The sequence below is a fragment of the Ovis canadensis genome, chromosome 14 (assembly GCF_042477335.2).
Source record: "Ovis canadensis isolate MfBH-ARS-UI-01 breed Bighorn chromosome 14, ARS-UI_OviCan_v2, whole genome shotgun sequence".
Classification (NCBI taxonomy): Eukaryota; Metazoa; Chordata; class Mammalia; order Artiodactyla; family Bovidae; genus Ovis; species Ovis canadensis.
This window is the reverse complement of record NC_091258.1, coordinates 65775362-65794131: the sequence shown is the minus strand read 5'-3', so window position 1 is coordinate 65794131 and position 18770 is coordinate 65775362. Positions and strand designations below refer to the sequence as shown.

Sequence of the window (18770 nt, the reverse complement as noted above, 5' to 3'; positions counted from 1 at the left end):
CACAGACCTACTGAACCAGCACCCTGATATAGCTGAGCAGCTGAATCAGCAGGAACAGACTTAATAACTGAGCAAAAAAAAAAAAAAAATTCCCTGTTTGTTCACCCATTGTGTATGGGGCTTTCCAGTACTTGAGACCAATGGCAATCCTAATGGAACATCGCCCTCAACTCACTCTTGTCGTAGACAGGCTCAGAGAGCACAGGGTCCATCCGGCGCATCTGTCCTTGCTGGTCCCTGTATGAGGCCTGGAAGCAAATCCTCACAACATTCATGTCTACCTCCTGATGGTTCTTCAGGGACCCAGCTGTGGGAGAGATATGGGAAGGCTGAGTGTGGGTGGTGGAGACCCTAGCAAAGGGATGGGGGACAAGGAAGGGCTGGGGCTGGGGCAATGGTGGAAACTGGAAAAGGCAAGGGGATGGGGTAGCGGAGGGGCAAGGAGTTTGAGAGGATGGGATGCTAAGCTAGGCTCAGGGACTCACCATTGTAGGGGTCAATGCCCAGCTGAATCTTCCGCTCAATGGCAGCCTCGATCTCTTTCTTCCTCACACACTGGATGCCCAGGTTGTTGAAGCTGAGTAGGGGAAGGGGTGAAGGGAGGCACTCCTGAAAGGGCAGGTGTCACCCTGACCCACAAGACGGCTCTGGCAGATGCTGCTGCGGGGCTCACACCCTCAGAGGCCGAAGCCTCCTCAGGCCCAGGGTTCCCAGCACTGGGAGGAGGCTGGGGCTCAAACCCTTAGGGGTATGGAGGATTCCTGAGAGAACTTGGGATCACACCTTATCTTTATCCCATGAAAGCACCAGTTGACCTCATTTATAAGAAGAAAACTGCCAATTAAACTCAAATGTGATATCAATTCCTAAAAAAACTCTCCAAAACAGCAGAGATCAAAACGCTGGATAATGCTCTCTGTAGGCGATGTTGTAGAGAATCAGGCACTCTCACTCATTGCTGGAGGGACTGTAAATCACCCAAGTGACCACGTACTGGAAGACAACATGGCAGTATTCATTCATTCCAGCAAGACTTCCTGAGCACCTACTGTGTGCCAGGGACTGTGCTAGGCACAGGGAACAGGGGGCTACAGCATGGAACAGAAGAGAGAAAATCTCTGCTCTCACAGAACTTACATTTTCATTAAGTTTATAAATTGTTAAAAGTATAAATGCACAGATGCGGGGCCAACAATTTCATTTCTAGGAATCTATCCTAGAAAAGGTATATGTGAAACCATTCATGAATAATAGTAACAGGGCAACAAGAGATTGGAATGAGTGCCCATTATTAAGAACATATTCGATCAATTGTTAACATCCATGCATTGGAATACTATGCAGCCAATAAAAAGGATAGGACAGGTCTAAATGTACTGACAGGAATTATCTCTCGGATGTACTAAAACATGAAAACAAGGTGCAAATGTCTCTACCATTCATAAGGGAATGACAAAAATATATATATACAGGCAAAGCACGACTTTAGTTGCCTCCAAGAAGGGGCACTAGTGACTAGGGGACCAAAGATGGAAGGAAATTCATTTTTCACTGCACACCCTTTCTGAACCTTTTACTTTTTTAAATTGAAAACATATAAATTATAAAGTGAAAGAAAGAAGGGGCCTTGCAGTTAAGTCAGGTCTGGAGTCAAACCCCAGCTCTGCCACTGGCTATCTGGGCCCCTTCACCTTTCTGAGCCTCAGTTTTCTCACCTACAAAATGGGGATAAACATAATGCATGTGGAGGTGCAGGCAGCAGGGTTCCAGGCCTAAATGAGACCCTCCGCTGTTCCCACACCTTGGTTTCCCCATCTAGGCAATGCAGTGGGGAGGGTCTGGTTAAGCTGCCCCAGCCCTTAGGTTTTCTCAGGTGATCCTCAGCCCCTCAAAATCTCCATGACCAAGCACAAGGGGTCAAGTCAGGTACCTGTGCCGAGGGCTGACATGAGGCCGGAGCCGCACCCTGCAGACGCCGTCTGTGCAGTCTTTCCCCACGAGGCTGTGGGGATGAACTCGGTGAGGCCAGTCCTTCCACACCAGGCAGGCGGTCACCTCCACCTCCCGCAGCCCTCCACAGTCCCGGAGCTGCAGGAAGACGGGTGCTTTTGGGGTCCCATCGCAGACACCTGCACCCATCCAAGCCTCCTCTGGTACCTTGTCTCCCCCTCAACGATGGAAGTGTGTCGGTGGAAGACCTCTTTTAGATCCTAAACCCAAAGCTTCCAACCTGGGGACCTCATAACATGAGAGCTGACCCACGGATGCACTGTCTTTGGCCGCTCGACTTAAAAAAAATGGATGCACACAAGGTCTCCAAGTGTGGTCGGCAGAGAGCAAGTTAATAGTGGGGAGACCTGGTAGACACCACCTTAACCAGGTCAGCAAGGTCAGCATCACCAATACGGGGGCAACGGAGCACAGGCATCCTCTGCTGGGATGAATCACAAGCTGGAATCAAGGTTGCCAGGAGAAACATCAACAACCTCAGACACACAGATGGTACCACTCTAATGTCAGAAAGTGAAGAGGAACTAAAGAGCCTCTTAATGAGGGTGAAAGAGGAGAGTGAAAAAGCTGGTTTAAAACTCAACATTCCAAAAACTAAGATCATGGCACCCAGTTCTATCACTTCATGGCAAATAGAAGGGGAAAAAGTTGGAAACAGTGACAGATTTTTATTTTCTTAGACTCCAAAATCACTGCGGATGGTGACTGTAGCCTCGAAATTAAAAGATGCTTGCTCTTTGGGAGGAAAGCTATGACGAACCTAGACAGTGTGTTAAAAAGCAAAGACATCACTTCGCCGACAAAGGTCCGTCTAGTCAAAGATATGTTTCCAGTAGTCATGTATGGATGTGAGAGCTGGACCGTAAAGAAGGCTCTCTTCTATGACAGCCCCTCCACAAGTGCAACCCCAGAACCCAATCATGAGGAAATGTCAAACAAGCCCTAACTACAGGTCATCCATTCAGACATATCTGTGTCATGAAAGATAATAAAAAGATGAGTGAGGACTTCCCTGGTGGTCCAGTGGCTAAGACTCTGTGCTAACACAGTGGGCTTGGGTTTGATCCCTGGTTGGGGAACTAAATCCCACACACCACAACTAAAACCCAGAGCAGCAAAAAAAAAAAAGATAGGTGTCATATTTGAACAAAAAGAAAAAAAAAAGTATTTTGATCGGCTGGTAGTTAAATAATGTATACATCTGTCAAAATCCTTAGAGCTACACACAATATTTGATCAAATACAACTCAATTTCCAAAAAAATAGAGGCGAGAGACTCCAGAGACACAACCAAAAGCAACATAGGACCCTAGATTGAGGAGGGAGAAATCATTATAAAACACATTTTGAGGGACTTCCCTGTGGTTAAGAATGCACCTGCCAATGCAGGGGACATGGGTCCCCTGGTCCAGGAAGATCCTACATGCCTGGAGGAACTAAGCCCGGAGCAACTAAGCACCACAACCACTGAGCCAGTGCTCTAGAGCCAGTGGGCTGCAGCTACTGAGCTGGTGCATCACAGCTGCTGAAGCCCCCAAGCCTAGAACCAGTGCTCCACTACAAACGAAGCTGCCAAAGGGAGGAGCCCCCACACCACAATGAAGAGAAGCCCCCACTCACTGCAAATAGAGAAAGCCCGTGCAGACCAAAGACCCAGCACGGCCAAAAATCAATCAAGCAATAGATCTTAAAAAAAAAAAATTGGGGGGAACAATTTGGAAATTCCAGCATGGACTGTATATTAGATGATATTATGTGATATTATTGATTTTTTTCTAGGCATAGTAATGAGTGTCGCAGCCATGCAGGAGCTTATTTTTCAGAAGATGCCCCCTGAAGTATCTACAGGTGAAATAACATGATATTTACAACTCATCTGCAAATAGGTCTGCAAAAAAAGCAACATGCATATCTGTGTGTGTGTGAGCACTACGCATCTGTATGTATGTTTGTGTGCATGGAAAGAGGGTCAGATATAGCAAATTGAGGTAAAATTGAGGTCTACTGGTGAATACAGGTGAAGGGTACACAGGTGCTTGTTGTACTGTTTTTTTAATTTTTCTGGAGATTGCAACTGTTCTCATCCTAAATTCATCAAAATGTGTACATTAAGTGTGTATTTTTTATATCAGTTATACTGCAAAGAAAGAAACAAACAAGAAATCTAGAAGAAAGATTTAAAAGATTTTTTTTCAAAATAAAAAGTTGGGGTGGGGTAGGGGAGGGAAGGACTGAGAATTTGGGATTAGTAGATGCAAATGAGTATATGTAGGATGGATAAACAACAGGGTCCTACTGGATAGCACAGGGAACTATATTCAATATCCTGTGCTAAACCATAATGAAAAGAATATATGTATAAATATACACCTATGTATATATAACTAAATCACTGATATACAGCAGAAATTAACACGATATTGTAAATCAACTATAATTCAATAAAATAATTTTTTTTTTAAGTTGGGGAAGGGACTTCCCTGATATTCAGTGTTTAAGACTGCACTTTCACTGCAGAGGGCACAGGTTTGATCCCTGGTCAGGGAACTAAGGTCCCGACCAATGTGTAGCACAGCCAAAAAAAAAAAACAGAAGTTGGGGAAAATTTGGAGCCTACATTTAAAAGGTATGAGACATCATGCTCTTCTAGATTTCCAGGTTCTCCTTTTTAAAAAGGAAGTTATGACAACTGGGGCTGGAATTCTACTCTGCAGCTACATGGGGCAGCAGACAGATACCAGCCCCTTGAGGTGGGGCCCAGACCTACTTGGTTTTCCTGGGTCACTCGAAGGGCCCTGCCGGTCAGAGAACCTCTAAAAAGTGTGATCTGAACATGTAAAGTGAACGGTGAAAGTTGCTCACTCGTGTCCAACTCTTTGTGACCCCACGGACTCTACAGTCCACGGAATTCTCCAGACCAGAATACTAGAGTGGGTAGCCTTTCCCTTCTCCAGGGGATCGTCCCAACCCAGGGATCGAACGCAGCTCTCCTGCATTGCAGGCAGATTCTTTACTAGCTGAGCCACCAGGGAAAGTGAACACGTAAAGCTGCTGCTGCTGCTGCTGCTGAGTCGCTTCAGTCGTGTCCGACTCTGTGCGACCCCATAGACGGAAGCCCACCAGGCTCCCCTGTCCCTGGGATTCTCCAGGCAAGAACCCTGGAGTGGGTTGCCATTTCCTGCTCCAATGCATGAAAGTGAAAAGTGGAAGTAAAGTTGCTCAGTCGTGTCCGACTCTTAGCGACCCCTTGGACTGCAGCCTACCAGGCTCCTCCATCCGTGGGATTTTCCCGGCAAGAGTACTGGAGTGGGGTGCCATTGCCTTCTCCGACATGTAAAGCTAGTGCCAACAAAATACAACGAACAGGTGTGTCTCAGTGGGCGAGTACTGCCCTCTAGGGGGTGTTTGTGGTACTGGTGACAATTTTGGTGATGGAGACAGCAGGCTGGACACAGGGCCAGAGATGCTACCCCGCCTGCAATACCAGGACAGACCCACACAAATCCTGTAAGACTTCTGAATATCCCGCCAGCATTCACATTGGTGACAAACCTGTTTGAAAAAGTCAGAAGCCAGAACCTCCTTCCGTTTCACATATGTAGCATTTTTTTCCCAGGTGCCACAATGGGAAAGAGTCTGCCTGCCAATGCAGGAGATCCCTGAGTCGGGTAAACTCCTGGAATAGGAAATGCAACCTGCTCCAGTATTCTTGCCTGGAAAACTCCGTGGACAGAGGAGACTGGTGAGCAGCAGTCCATGGGGTCGCAAAGAGCTGGACATGACTGAGCGACTGAGCACACACGCACACATTTTTTCCCATAACTTTCAAATGCACTGAAGTGTCAAAAACTGCAATGGCTATGTCAATTGAGAGAGCGCTGGATTTCATTTAGACTGAGAATTATTCATCACTTTGGTGGCTTTTTCTTCCCTCGCTATGCAGCCTGTGGGAGCTTAGTTCCCTGACCAGCAATTGAACTGGTGCCCCTGCAGAGGAAGCATGCAATCTTAACCACTGGACCATCAAGGAACTGAGTCACTACCACTTATGGGCTAAACTGCATGCTTCCAAAATTCATATGTTGAAGCCCTAGCCCCAGGGAGACAGACCTTGTAAGTGCTGTGCTTAGTTGTGTCCGACTGTTTTTCGACCCCATGGACTGTAGCGCGCCAGGCTCCTCTGCTCATGGGATTTCCCCCAGGCAAGAATATTGGAGTGGGTTGCCACTTTCTCCTCCAGGGGATCTTCCTGACCCAGGGATTGAACCCAAGTCTCTTGCATCTCCTGCACTGGCAGGTGGATTCTTTACCACTAGCACCACCTGGGAAGCCTTAGAGCCTTTAGAGAGGTGAGTAAATTAATCAGCCCTTAGGGTAGGGACTACCCTGATTTCTCAGACGATAAAGAATCTGCCTGCAATTCAGGAGACCTAAGTTGGATCCCTGGGTTGGGAAGATCCCCTGGAGGAGAAAATGGCTAGCCTACTCCAGTATTCTTGCCTGGAAAACCCCACGGACAGAGGAGCCTGATGGGCTACAGTCCACAGGGTCGCAGACACGACTGAGTGACTGACACTTTCATTTTCACTTAGGGTGGGGACTAATGCAACCTGCCTCTTGGTCTTCTGTTCTGAAGTGAAAGTTGCTCAGTTTTCTCCGACTCTTTGCAACCCTGCGGACTGTAGCCCGCCGGTCTCCTCTGTTCATGGAACTCCCTAGGCAATAATACTGGAGTGGGTTGCCATTCTACAAGAAGAGGCAATCAACCTGAATATTCATTGGAAGGACTGATACTGAAGCTGAAACTCCAATACTTGGGCCACCTGATGCAAAGAACTGACTCACTGGAAAAGACCCTAATGCTGGGAAAGATTGAAGGCAGGAGGAGAAGGGGACAACAGAAGATGAGACGGTTGGATGGCATCACTGACTCAACGGACACGAGTTTGAGCAAACTCCAGAAGATGGTGAAGGACAAGGAAGCCTGGCGTGCTGCAGTCCATGGGGTTGCAAACAGTCAGACATGACTGAGTGACTGAACAAGAAGAGGTAATTTGGATGCACAAAGAGACACCAGTGTGGACAAAAAGGAGAGACCAAGTGAGGAGAGAGAGAAGGCGGCCATCTGCAAGCCTAGCAGAGAGGCCTCAGAGGAAACCACCCCTGCCAATAGCTCAGTTTTGGCCTTCCAGCCTCCAGAATCATGAGACAATAAATTCCTGTGGTTCAAGGCACCCAGTCTGTGGGATTCTGTGAGGGCAGCCAGAGCTGAGTAATAAACCACCTTAACCACAGGATCCGATTCAGCATCAGATACTAGGACAAACTGCCACCCCACGTGCCAGGATGTCAGACTCTAAGAGGACCACGGCCTCACCACTGGGGTATTCCCGCCAAAATTAATAACCTGATTTAACCTGGAAACAGCCAATAAATCCAGAATGTGGGACATACTACAAAACACCTTCCCTGGTGGTCAAGTGGCCAAGATTCCGCACTTTCCAATGCAGGGGGCCCAGGTTCGATCCCCGGTCAGGGAACTAGATCCCACATGCTGCAACTAAAAATCCATGTGCCATAACTAAATCCCTCATGAGGCAACTAAAGAGCCTGCACACCGCAGTGAAGATCGAAGGCTCCTCGAGCCACAACTAAGCTGTAGCGTAGCCAAATAAACAACAACAACAAAAAATGACACCTTTTCTGTCCTGCATAAACGTCCCTGTCCCGAAACGCAAAGGCAACCTGAGGAACAAACCCCGTCACACTGAAGATGCCTGCCTGTCTTTGTTTCTCGAGGATTCTGGAGGCTGGAAGTCCAAGATCAAAGTGCCGGCACAGCTGGGTTCTGGCGAGGGCCTCTTTTGGGCACAGGCTCTGTCTCTGTGTCCTCAGATGGGGGAAGGCGGAGGGCGCTCTCTGGGATCTCATCTGTAAGGTCACTGATCTCAAAGGCCTCACCTCCTACTCCCATCACCTTCAGAGTTGCGAGTGTTCGGTCATGTCTGACTCTTTGGGACCCCATGGACTGCAGCCCACCACACTCCTCTGTCCATGGGATTTTCCCAAGCAAGAATACTGGAGTGGGGTGCCATTTCCTCCTCCAACTTTTGGAGTTAGGGTTTGAATGTATGAATTGACAGGGTACACAAATATTTAGACCTGGCAACTAAAGGCAGGACTGGACTAGACTGGAATTTTTTTTTTTTTAGACTGGATATTAAACAAGTGGACCAAAGGAAAAAAAAAGTATTAAGGATATCTGGGGTCAGTGGGATCAACAGACTATGGACTTAACCTTAGAAGATATTGTTGCATGAATATTACATTTCTACTATGTGATAAGAGTGTTGTCATGATACAGACCCTACCTTGCAAAAAAAAAGTCATGGCTTTTGAGAGATACAGGCAGAAACATTTTGAGTGAAGTATCATACCTCCAACTCACTTTCAAATTGCCCTCTATAAATGTCTATATAAAGAGAGAGGCAAGGGTGGGGTGAGAGGAAGGCTCAAGAGGGAGGGGATATGTATATAGTTATGACTGATTCACATTGTTGTACAGCAAAAACCAACATAACATTGTAAAGCAATTATCCTCCAATTAAATAACGAGAGAGGCATTGATGGAGAGGAGACAGAAACATCTCATACGAGGAAGCTGGCACCAGGACAGGGGTCAGAACAGGCATCCCTGAGGTGGGCAGAGGCCTCACAGGTAAATAGGGGGTGACTGACTCTGCCAAAGCCTTTGGCTGTGTGGGTCACAACAAACTGTGGAAAATTCTTAAAGAGATGGGAATACCAGACCACCTGACCTGCCTCCTGAGAAATCTGTATGCAGGTCAAGAAGTTAGAACTGGACATGGAACAACAGACTGGTTCCAGATCGGGAAAGGAGTATGTCAAGGCTGTATATTGTCACCCTGCTTATTTAATTTATATGCAGAGTACATCATGAGAACTGCTGGACTGGATGAAGCACAAGCTGGAATCAAGATTGCCAGGAGAAATATCAATAACCTCAGATATGCAGATGACACCACTCATGGCAGAAAGTGAAGAACCAAGCCTCTTGATCAAAGTGAAAGAGGAGAGTGAAAAAGTTAGCTTAAAACTCAACATTCAGAAGACTAAGATCATGGCACCTGGTCCCATCACTTCATGGCAAATAGATGGGGAAAACAGTGAGAGACTATTTTTTTGGGCTCCTAAATCACTGCAGATGGGGACTGTAGCCATGAAATTAAAAGACGCTTGCTCCTTGGAAGGAAAGTTATGACCAACCTAGACAGCATATTAAAAAACGGAGACATTACTTTGCCAACAAAGGTCTGTCTAGTCAAAGCTATGGTTTTTCTGGTAGTCATGTATGGATGTGAGAACTGGACTATAAAGAATGCTTTTGAACTGTGGTGTTGGAGAAGATTCTTAAGAGTCCCTTGGATTGCAAGGAGATCCAACCAGTCCATCCTAAAGGAAATCAATCCTGAATATTCACTGGAAGGACTGATGCTAAAGCTGAAACTCCAATACTTTGGCCACCTGATGTGAAGAACTGACTCACTGGAAAAGACCCTGATGCTGGGAAAGATTGAAGGCGGGAGGAGAAGGGGACGACAGACGATGAGATGGTTGGATGGCATCACCAACTCAATGGACACGAGTTTGAGTAAACTCCATGAGTTAGTGATGGACAGGGAGGCCTGGCATGCTGCAGTCCATGGGGTTGCAAGGAGTCAGACACTACTGAGCGACTGAACTGAACTGAACTAAAGGCTGCAAGTGGAAAACACTTCAGGCAGGAGGAACAGCAGTAGCGAAGGCCTGATGGCTGGATGGTGGGGAGTGAGGGGGCTGGGTGGGAGTGGGCAGCAGAAGCTGGACCAGGCAAGGTCTTAGAGGGCCTTCCCTGGTGGTCCAGTGACTAAGATTCCACGCTCCCAATGCAGGAGGCCTGGGTTCCATCCCTGGTCAAGAAACTAGATCCGACATGCCACAACTAAGATGGAAGATCCCACATTCTGCAACTAACACCCAGCACAGTTAAATAAATAGATAAATCTTTTTTTTTTTTTTTTTTAAGAAATAAGCAAAGGTCTTCAGAGGCCCTGGGGAGGATCCTCCCCAGGAGGATCTTGGGCCTCCTCCTCAGGGCACTCCGGAGACAAAGGAGGATTCTAAGCAGGGGAGAGGAGCAGATGTGTAATTTCCCAGCACCTCTCTGGCTGCCTCAGTGAAGCGGGGAGGGAAATCTGGGAGGGGACTGAGAGCTGGTCACCAGGGAGAAAGCTGGAGGTCAGGGAGCAGCTGGGCCTGGATCCAGCCCTAGTGGGATGGTGAGGACACAATTCAGGCTCCACAGACACTTGGGCAAAGATCCAGAAATACAACAAGGCTCCGTATTGGAGAGGCATGCGGCACCGGGCCTCTCAGACATCACTGGGAGAGACAGTCATGGGTGCAACCCCCGAGGAGGGCAACTTGGCAATGGCTGTCAAGTTGCCTTTGATGGGCAATCCCGCTTCCAGAAGTTTGGGGATCTTATTTTACTTTTTTTTCCCCATGCCACACGGTTTGCAGAATCCTAGTTCCCCAACGAGGGATTGAGCCTCGGGCCCTCAGGTATGAAAGCAGAGCCCTAACCCCTGGACCACCAGAGAAGTCCCTGTTACCACGTTTTGTAGAGAAGGCACAGAGGGACTGAGTAACCTGCCCGAGGCAGCAGAGCTAGAGCTGGTGGAAGCAGGATTCGAACTCAAGCACTCTGATTCTTACCGTGAACCAGGAGGCTACACAGCCTTTACAGCAATAATGACTGTGATCGATACAGTCATATTGCCAGGAAGAAGGTCTTTCTTTGAAAACTCTTTAAATTTAATGCCAAGTAACAGTGGTATCTGGAGAAGGAAATGGCAACCCACTCCAGTATTCTTGCCTGGAGAATTCCATGGACAGAGGAGCCTGGTGGGCTACAGTCCATGGGGTTGCAGAGTTGGACATGACACACACACGCAACAGTGGTATCATCCACCCCGGCAGTAGCAACAACAATAATAACCACCGTAGGGACCTCTCCCTTGGCGCAGTGGCTAAGAATCTGCCTGCCAGTGCAGGGGACAGGGGTTCAATCTCTGGTCCGGAAAGATTCCACATGCTGTGGAGCAACTGAGTCCGAGGGCCTAGAGCCCCTGCTCTGCAACAAGAGGCCATCGCAATGAGAAGCCCGCACCACAGCTAGAGAGTAGCCCCCACGCCCGGCAACTAGGGAAAGCCCACAGCAAGGAAGACCCAGTGCAGCCAAAAATAAATAAATAGATGAAATTCAAAAACCAATCATCATCATCATCATTATAAAAATGCACGAATAAAGAAATTCGCGTGTGTGACTCCTGGGGGCAAGAGAATCGCAGTCCCCACCCCACCCCCCGCCTCCCCCTATTCCCGGTGCCCAGCCCCCTCTGCCTACCTCGATGGCGGGCAGCGTCTTGCTGGCTTCGGTGCTGCTCTCTCCAAGGATGCTGCCGGCCGAGCGGCCCTCGCACTCATAGCGGAAGCGCATGCCGCGCTGCTTGGGCTGCTCGGTGATAACCAGGTGCGGCCGCGGCCCGGCGCCCGGGGCCGGGGGCACCAGCCGGCCCAGGGTGCAGTTCCAGGGCGGCGGCGTGGCCGGGGGCGGGGGCGCCGCGGGGCCCAGGGTGACGGTGCTCAGGGAGGCCGCCCCGCGGGATACCAGGCGTGGCAGCCCCTCGCCCGGGCCAGGCTGCGCCCCCTCCAAGCCGAAGCCATTCTCCTTGATGTACTCGTCGATGATCTCTGGGGGAGAAGCCAAAACTGGGGGTGACGCTGATAGTTAAAAGGCTTGTTTAATCCCCTGACTTTTGCCACCCTCTCCACTTCCCGTCCATTCGTTTCTTCAAGACAGATTTCTTGTGGGTTTCACATACACAGAGTAGGGGCTTCAGCTCTGAACACACAAAAAAGCCCCTGCCTTCCTTCTTGCAAATAGACCCCTAGCATGCCCAGTTCTTAAGGCCCTGAGGGTGGGCCTGGTTTCTCCTTCTCCTGCACCCTCATGTCCACTGGCCTCCGAAACAGCTCCTGCACCCACGCCTCGATCACCTCTCACCTGGATCAAGGTAAGACCAGGTCACAGGCACCCCTGCCTCCATCTTGCTCCATTTAATAACAAGAATAACAGCTACTCTGCCGAAGCTTCATCTCAGAAAGGAACATCACCGTCCAGTGATCAAGCTGGAAGGATGCCAAGTTTGTCAGTGGCTCAGGATCCCACATCCCCTAGGTCCAATCCATGAACTTTTCCTGCGTGTGTGTGCATGCTAAGTCGCTTCAGTCACGCCTGACTCTTTGCAACCCTATGGACTGTAGCCCGCCAGGCTCCTCTGTCCTTGGGATTTCCCAGGCAAGAATACTGGTGTGGGTTGACACTTTCTCCTCCAGGGGATCTTCCTGAGCCAGGGATCGAACCCGCGTCTCTTGCATCTCCTGCATTGGCAGGAGGATTCTTTACTACTAGCACCACCTGGAACTCTCTCTCTCGCCTCTCCCTCGAATATACATGTATAGTCCCACTTCTCCCACCCGCGCTGCCTCCTCCCTGGGCCGCCTTCCATCCTTTCCCATCTGATCACTGCTCCTGGTCCCCACCTCCCCTCTTCCAGTCTACCCACCACACACAGCCAGAGGGATCTGATATCAGACCCTGTCCTCGTGTGCACAGAAACCTCCAGTGGCTCCCATCTCCCTATGAGTCAGTCAACACCTTCCCCATATAAAACTCCCCCCAGACTCCATTCATCTCAGGAAAGCAAGACAAAACCCACACCCCTGGCCTTGGCCACAGAATCCTGGCTGTCCTGGGCCTCTTGCCTCCCACCACCCCCTCTCACCACATTCTGGTCTCTTTTCTGTTGCACCTACCAAGCCCGGCCCTCTTCAGGGTGTTGTACTGGTTCCTCCATCTGCCTGGTCCCCCTATTTGAAGCATTCAGGCTCCTTCTCATCCAATCTCAGTTCACCTCTTCAGAAGGCCTGATCTAATGTATTTTCCCCAGGCCCCTTCCTGTTTATTTCTTTCACAAGCCTTAGCCCGATCTAACATTATTTTGTTCTTTATTCCTTTTCCTTTGGTCTCTGCCCCTAGAGTATCAGCTCCAAGAGGGCAGAGGCTTCGGTTCAGGGCCGAATTCACAGCATGTGCTCCATACGGTGCCCTCAAGGAATGAACAACAGCTGTAGTAATAGTAACTAATATTAAAGGCAGCTGGCATATGCTGAATTTTCACAAGTGCTGCTAAGTACCCTGGGAGCACATGACTGTTAAAATCCCCCAGCAGTCCCAGAAGTCACACCGTGACCTCCTCGCCAACAAGGAAGGTCAAGATCCCCCTCTGTGAGCACTTGGGACTCTTAAGCCTCCCCGCCCAGACCACCCTGTGATACTTACCCAATTCATCTGTGGAAGGAAGAGGAAGAGAAAGGTAAGAAAGGTGAGGTCCAGAAAGTAGTCAAGACTTTCATGTTTTAAGACAGACCCCCCTCAACCCCCTCCCCTCCTGGAACCCTTCCCTCTTCCTCCATCCTGAGAAATCCTGGGATGTTAATCCCCAACCCCCATCTCTCGCTCCTGGCCTACTTTCCCTTCAGCTCCTGATGTTGGGGTCCTAGGGTTAGGCTACCCTCAAATGCCTCCCCTCAGAACATTTAGACCAGGGATTATGAAACGTTGTTGAAAATCTGATGAAAAGCCAAGGGTTTTATCACCAAGGGGGAAAAAAAGGGGACACCTAAGAGTCTAAACAAGGGAAATCCCTAGAGGTTTGGTCATTAGAACTCTGTGCTTTCACTACCAAGGGTCCAGGTTCGATCCTTGGTTGGGGAACTAAGATCTCACAAGTTCTATAGCTCAGCAAAAAAAAAAAAAGATTCTGAACAAAATGTGAGGTTGTACCCCTCCCTAAAGCCCACCCAAGACCCCAAGATATCACTTGTTGGTGTCTGAAGCCCCAGGGAGGCTGATCCTCCACCCCCAAGCAACCACCTGCTCTGCATCCCATGCTGGTCCCCAGCAGTGCCCACCCGGGATCCAGGATTCACCTCTACTTCCTAAGGAGGGAATAACAGCAATGCTGAGGAAACCCCTTATCACCTCCTCAGGAAAGCCCAGCCCTGGAAGGGACCATGGAGGATCGAAACCAACCTCCCACCATTCCACAGACGTAGAACAACGGGAGGCCCCGAGGGAGCAAGCAAGCCTGGAGGGTCACACAGCCAGGGAGGGCAGGCGGGGTCCAGGTGCCCCATCCATGGTTGCCTGCGCTGGCGACTGGTGGCTGGATTATCACCGAGCTGCTCAGCTGCCAGATCTGTCCTCCTCCTCCACTCTCTGGGAGTGGCTCCCGGCAGCCAGACCTTTGCTCCTTGGAAAGCAAGCAGTCTTCCTACACTTCTTATCTCATGTGATCTGTGAAGTCAGCAGGGTGAGGAAGACACCCCCACTTGGTAGATGGGGACACTGAGGCTGGGAGAGAGGAAGGGACATGCTGTCGCTCAGTGGCAGGGCCAACGTCAAGTCACTTCAACTTGGAAACACCTTCTTAGGCATCCGTGCTGGATGACCTGGGGCCCCAAAGATGACTTAGCCTGTGTCCAAGCTCTCAAGGAGCTCCCAGGCTGCGGGGGGAAACTGAGGCCCGGGCAACTTTGACTGAAGCTCTGGACTGCTTCAGTTCAAATCCTGGCTCTATTCCTTGCTATGTGCTAATGTGACCTTGAGCCCATTACTTAACTTTTTTCTTATTAGTTTAGAATTTGGGATGTTTTAGTTGTGGCATGTAGGATCTAGATCTGATTCCCTGACCAGGAGTGGAACCTGGACCCCCTGCACTGAGAGTGCAGAGTCTTAGCCACTGACCACCAGGGAAGTGAAAGTCACTCAGTCGTGTCCGACTCTTTGTGACCCCATGGACTATGCAGTCCATGGAACTCTCTAGGCCAGAATACTGGAGTGGGTAGCCGTTTCCTTCTCCAGGGGAAGTCCCTTAACCTCTTCTTGTGCCTTGGTTTCTTCATCTATAAAATGGACATAATACTAATGCCCCTCTTGTGGGGCTGTTGTGAAAATTAAATGAGCTGATACACAGGAAGCACTCAGAACTGCCATAAGAGTAGGTGATACATAAATGCTGGCTAGTGTTGGGTAAGATGTCAGAGACATTATTTTATGAATTTGGGGAAATTGCTTCTACTCTCTAGGCCTCAGTTTGTCTGTCTATAAAATGGGGAGGTTGGAAGACATCATATCAGAATATCAGGTGTGGAGTCACACAAATGTCAGTTTGAATCCCAGCTGTCACTTGCTGGCTGTGTTGCCTTGGGCAAGTCGCCTAACTTCGCTTGAGCCTCCTTCTCTATAAAATGAGCTCTGATATATCTCAGGCATTAGCATGAGGATTTAGAAGCACACTGGGAAATTGCTTAGTATAGAATCTGAACACTTCAGGCCCTTCATAAAGTTTAGTTATTAGTTTTTTTTAATTATTATTATATAAAATCCTCTTTCAGTCAGGAAATGTTAGGGATTTCTCCTTATTCAGGGTCTGCTCAAATACCAACCTACACCCCCCTCCTCCACCTCCTACACAAACTTGCCACCATTCAGGGGCAGCCACTTAAGCACACTTGAGCAACTGTCTTTCTCACCACTTGCCTCAGGGCCTTTGCACAGGCTAATCTCTGCCAGAATGCCCTTCCTTCAGTTCTTTGTATGCCTCCTTCTCCACTTTCAGTTCCCCATTCAAGTGTCACCTCCTAGATAGGTCTTCCCTGACTCCTTTATCCAAGGTAACCCCCAGAACCCCCCCTCCAGTCACTCATAGTTAGGTGCCTTGGTTTTATGATTGTCATGACACTTGTTAGGATTTGACATGACCTTATAGTACAGTGATTCGTATCAGTCTCCTGTAGACTGTGAGCACCAGAGAGGAGGAAACACGTCTGCCCCTCCCCACTATACCCAGGGCCCAGTATGTGTCTGGTCCATCAAAATGAGGGAAAATTTCCCTCCATCTCAGTTCTCCCATCCCCACCTTGCTATTTAGGTGTCACTCATCCCAAGATTTGTTTATAGCCTTTATCACATTTTACAATCCTACAGTTAATTCATTGTGTACCTAGCTGCCTCCACGGAGCACTATGAGGGCACAGCCAGGGTTGTCTCAGTTACTGCTGAGTCCTCAGCACTGCCCAGCACAGGGCCAGGTAAGGAATAGGCACTCAATATTTGTTGAATGGATTATGGCAAAAATTACTCTTAATTGAAACCAAAGATCTAGGTCTTGGGTCAGAAAAATCTCAGCCTTGTTCCTGCCCAGAAGCAGTGCTTGGGAGGACTTGTTTCCAGTGCAGCTCCCACCTTTCAGAATCTCCCACTCAGAGATCTGTTAGAGAACCCACAGGCCCTCCTCCACAGCCATGCCAGCACTTCTGGGGTCCATCCCAAGATTCTACCTCCAGAGAGAGGTTCAGACCCAGCCCTCAGGGGCCACGGATTCAATTCCTGACCTGCAAATTCCAGCACATTTATGAGAAATGATGTCATCCTTTGGCCATGGTTCTGTATTTCCTTGGTCAGCGCTGTATATTGGGTGTTTTGTTGTTGCATGACACGTGGGATCTTAGTTGTTCAACCAAGGATCGAACCCATGCCCCCTGCAGTGGAAGCGTGGAGTCTCAACCACTGTACCACCAGGGAAGTCCCATGAATTTTGGATGGCACCGAATGAGGGGCAGTATAGACTAGTGGTTCTGAGTATCTCTTGAGAACTTGCTAGAAATGCACATTTCCAGAGCTCATCCTGGACCCACTGAATCAAATTCTGGGGGTGGAGCCCAAACATTTGTTTTTAACAGCTCTCTTGGTGATACTTAAATGTGTGCCGGATATTGCTTTAATACTGTCATTGTTTTAATACTGGTACTGTTTAGCTGTATCAGCTCATTGACTCATCTTGGTCCCTCTAAAAGGGAGGCATTGATATTACGCCCATTTTACAGATGAAAACAACTGAGGCCCAGAGAGGGGAAATGACACAGTGAAGGGGTGGTGGCACCAGTATATAATTATTACCCTCTGCACTATGATAGTGAATCTCTAAAGAGGACTCTTAGAAATCGAGTAAGTTATACTTGCCCAGCACCTTATCACCTGGGAGGTAGGGCATCTGGGGACCCCCATCTCAACGGGCAGGGAGGGACACAGGCTGAGGAAAGCTGAGGTGGACCTCTGCAAAACCCCCCAGACAGAGGCGTGCACAATGCCACCTCCATAGGATTCCCTCTGCCCTGTCCTGAGAGTGCAGACGGGCAGCAACTGTGGAGGGCTGCTCACCCGTGGTCCTGGAAACGGCGAGAGAGAGCGAGGAGAGGTCAGCGGACCCTGCAGGGAAGGAAGCATGTTTCAGGAGGTGATGAAGATGCGGCGGGAAAACCAGAGAATCTTCCAAGCTCCACCCCGTTCCTCTTCTGGCACCGCCTCTTTGGGTCAGGCCCCTCGCTCTTGGCTTGCTTGGTCTGGCCTTACTTCCTTAACTCATGGACAGGTTCTCTACTTTCTCTCAGTCACCCCACCCTTCGTCACACTCAGACCCTGCTCCTTCTCTCCGTTAAGAAGGCTGAGAAGGGCCTGGAGGAGCCCTTATCAACCTCAGTTAGAAAAGCCCCCACCCCCTCCCTTATTTCAGGGTCAGACCCTACCCTTCACTTTTCCAGTGTCAAGCCAGTCCTCTTCTCCCTCTCAGACCCTGCCACTTCTCTCCTGAGGCGAGCCCCACCTCCTCTTTCTTCTCTGAGTCAGACCCCGCCCTCTTTTTTTCAGAACAGGCCCTCCCCCTTCTCTCTCTCCTTCTCCCTATCCGAGTCTGTCCCGCCCCCTTATCACCGTAAGCCCCGCCTCTTATTCTGAGTAGGCGAAAGCTTGCTTCCTTCTTTATGTTAGGCCCCGCCCCCTTATCGTATTACTCTCAGACCCCGCCCCCTTCTGGGAGCCAGGCCCCTCCTTTTTCTCCCTCTCTGAGTCTGGCCACGCCCAATCCCTCAGGAACGGCTTCCGCTCCTCCTTCTCCGAGTCAGGCCCCGCCCCTCCCCTCTGTCGTCGGGTCCCGCCCCCTTCTTTGCCTCAGGGTCAGGCCCCGCCCCCTTCTCACTCTATAGTGGGACGCCTCTCTCTTACCTTGGACCGGACCCGGTCACCATCCTATGCCTCCTTCCTTCCCTTTGATATAGTGTCCACAAACCCTCACACTCTCCCCGCAAAACCCCTGGACTCCTGTAGGAACTCCCAGACTACTCCGGGACCCCCAGAACTCCCGCGTCTCCAGTCCTGCCCCAGACTCCTCTCCTGATCCCTGGCCCCGCTTACCCAAGGGCCCGAGCTCCGGCGCAGCGGACGATCTGGCGACGCGGCGACTCGGCATGGCCCAACCAGTGGGGACTGACGTCCCGGAGGCCAGCCCAGACCAAAACACACACACGAGGGCGGGCAGAGCGGCCAGGTGGCACGGTCTGGCGGACGATCGCGGGTCGGGAGAGCGGCGCAGGGGCTGGGGCCTCAGGCCGGGCTGGACGCGCGGCGCCCGGGGCTGCGGGGGGCGCCGGGCCGGGCCGGGCGGGCGGCGGGCGGGGGCGGGGCGGCGGAATTCCCCGGCGCCGCCGGCCTGCGCGTTCATTGGCCCGAACCCCGT

General features: G+C 50.1%; 1 protein-coding gene across 1 annotated transcript in view; it reads right to left on the bottom strand.

Annotated features, from left to right (window-relative positions):
* The window catches only part of RELB (RELB proto-oncogene, NF-kB subunit), a 28537-nt gene extending 9767 nt beyond the window's left edge, over nt 1-18770 (bottom strand). Inside the window, exons 1-6 of the mRNA XM_069551061.1 lie at nt 18449-18770; nt 17420-17467; nt 11480-11826; nt 1931-2088; nt 486-577; nt 176-307 (exon numbers count right to left, since the gene is read on the bottom strand). Coding sequence (XP_069407162.1) covers nt 176-307; nt 486-577; nt 1931-2088; nt 11480-11826; nt 17420-17467; nt 18449-18755 — 1084 coding nt within the window. The 5' untranslated portion in view covers nt 18756-18770. The remainder of the gene's footprint in view (nt 1-175; nt 308-485; nt 578-1930; nt 2089-11479; nt 11827-17419; nt 17468-18448) is intronic.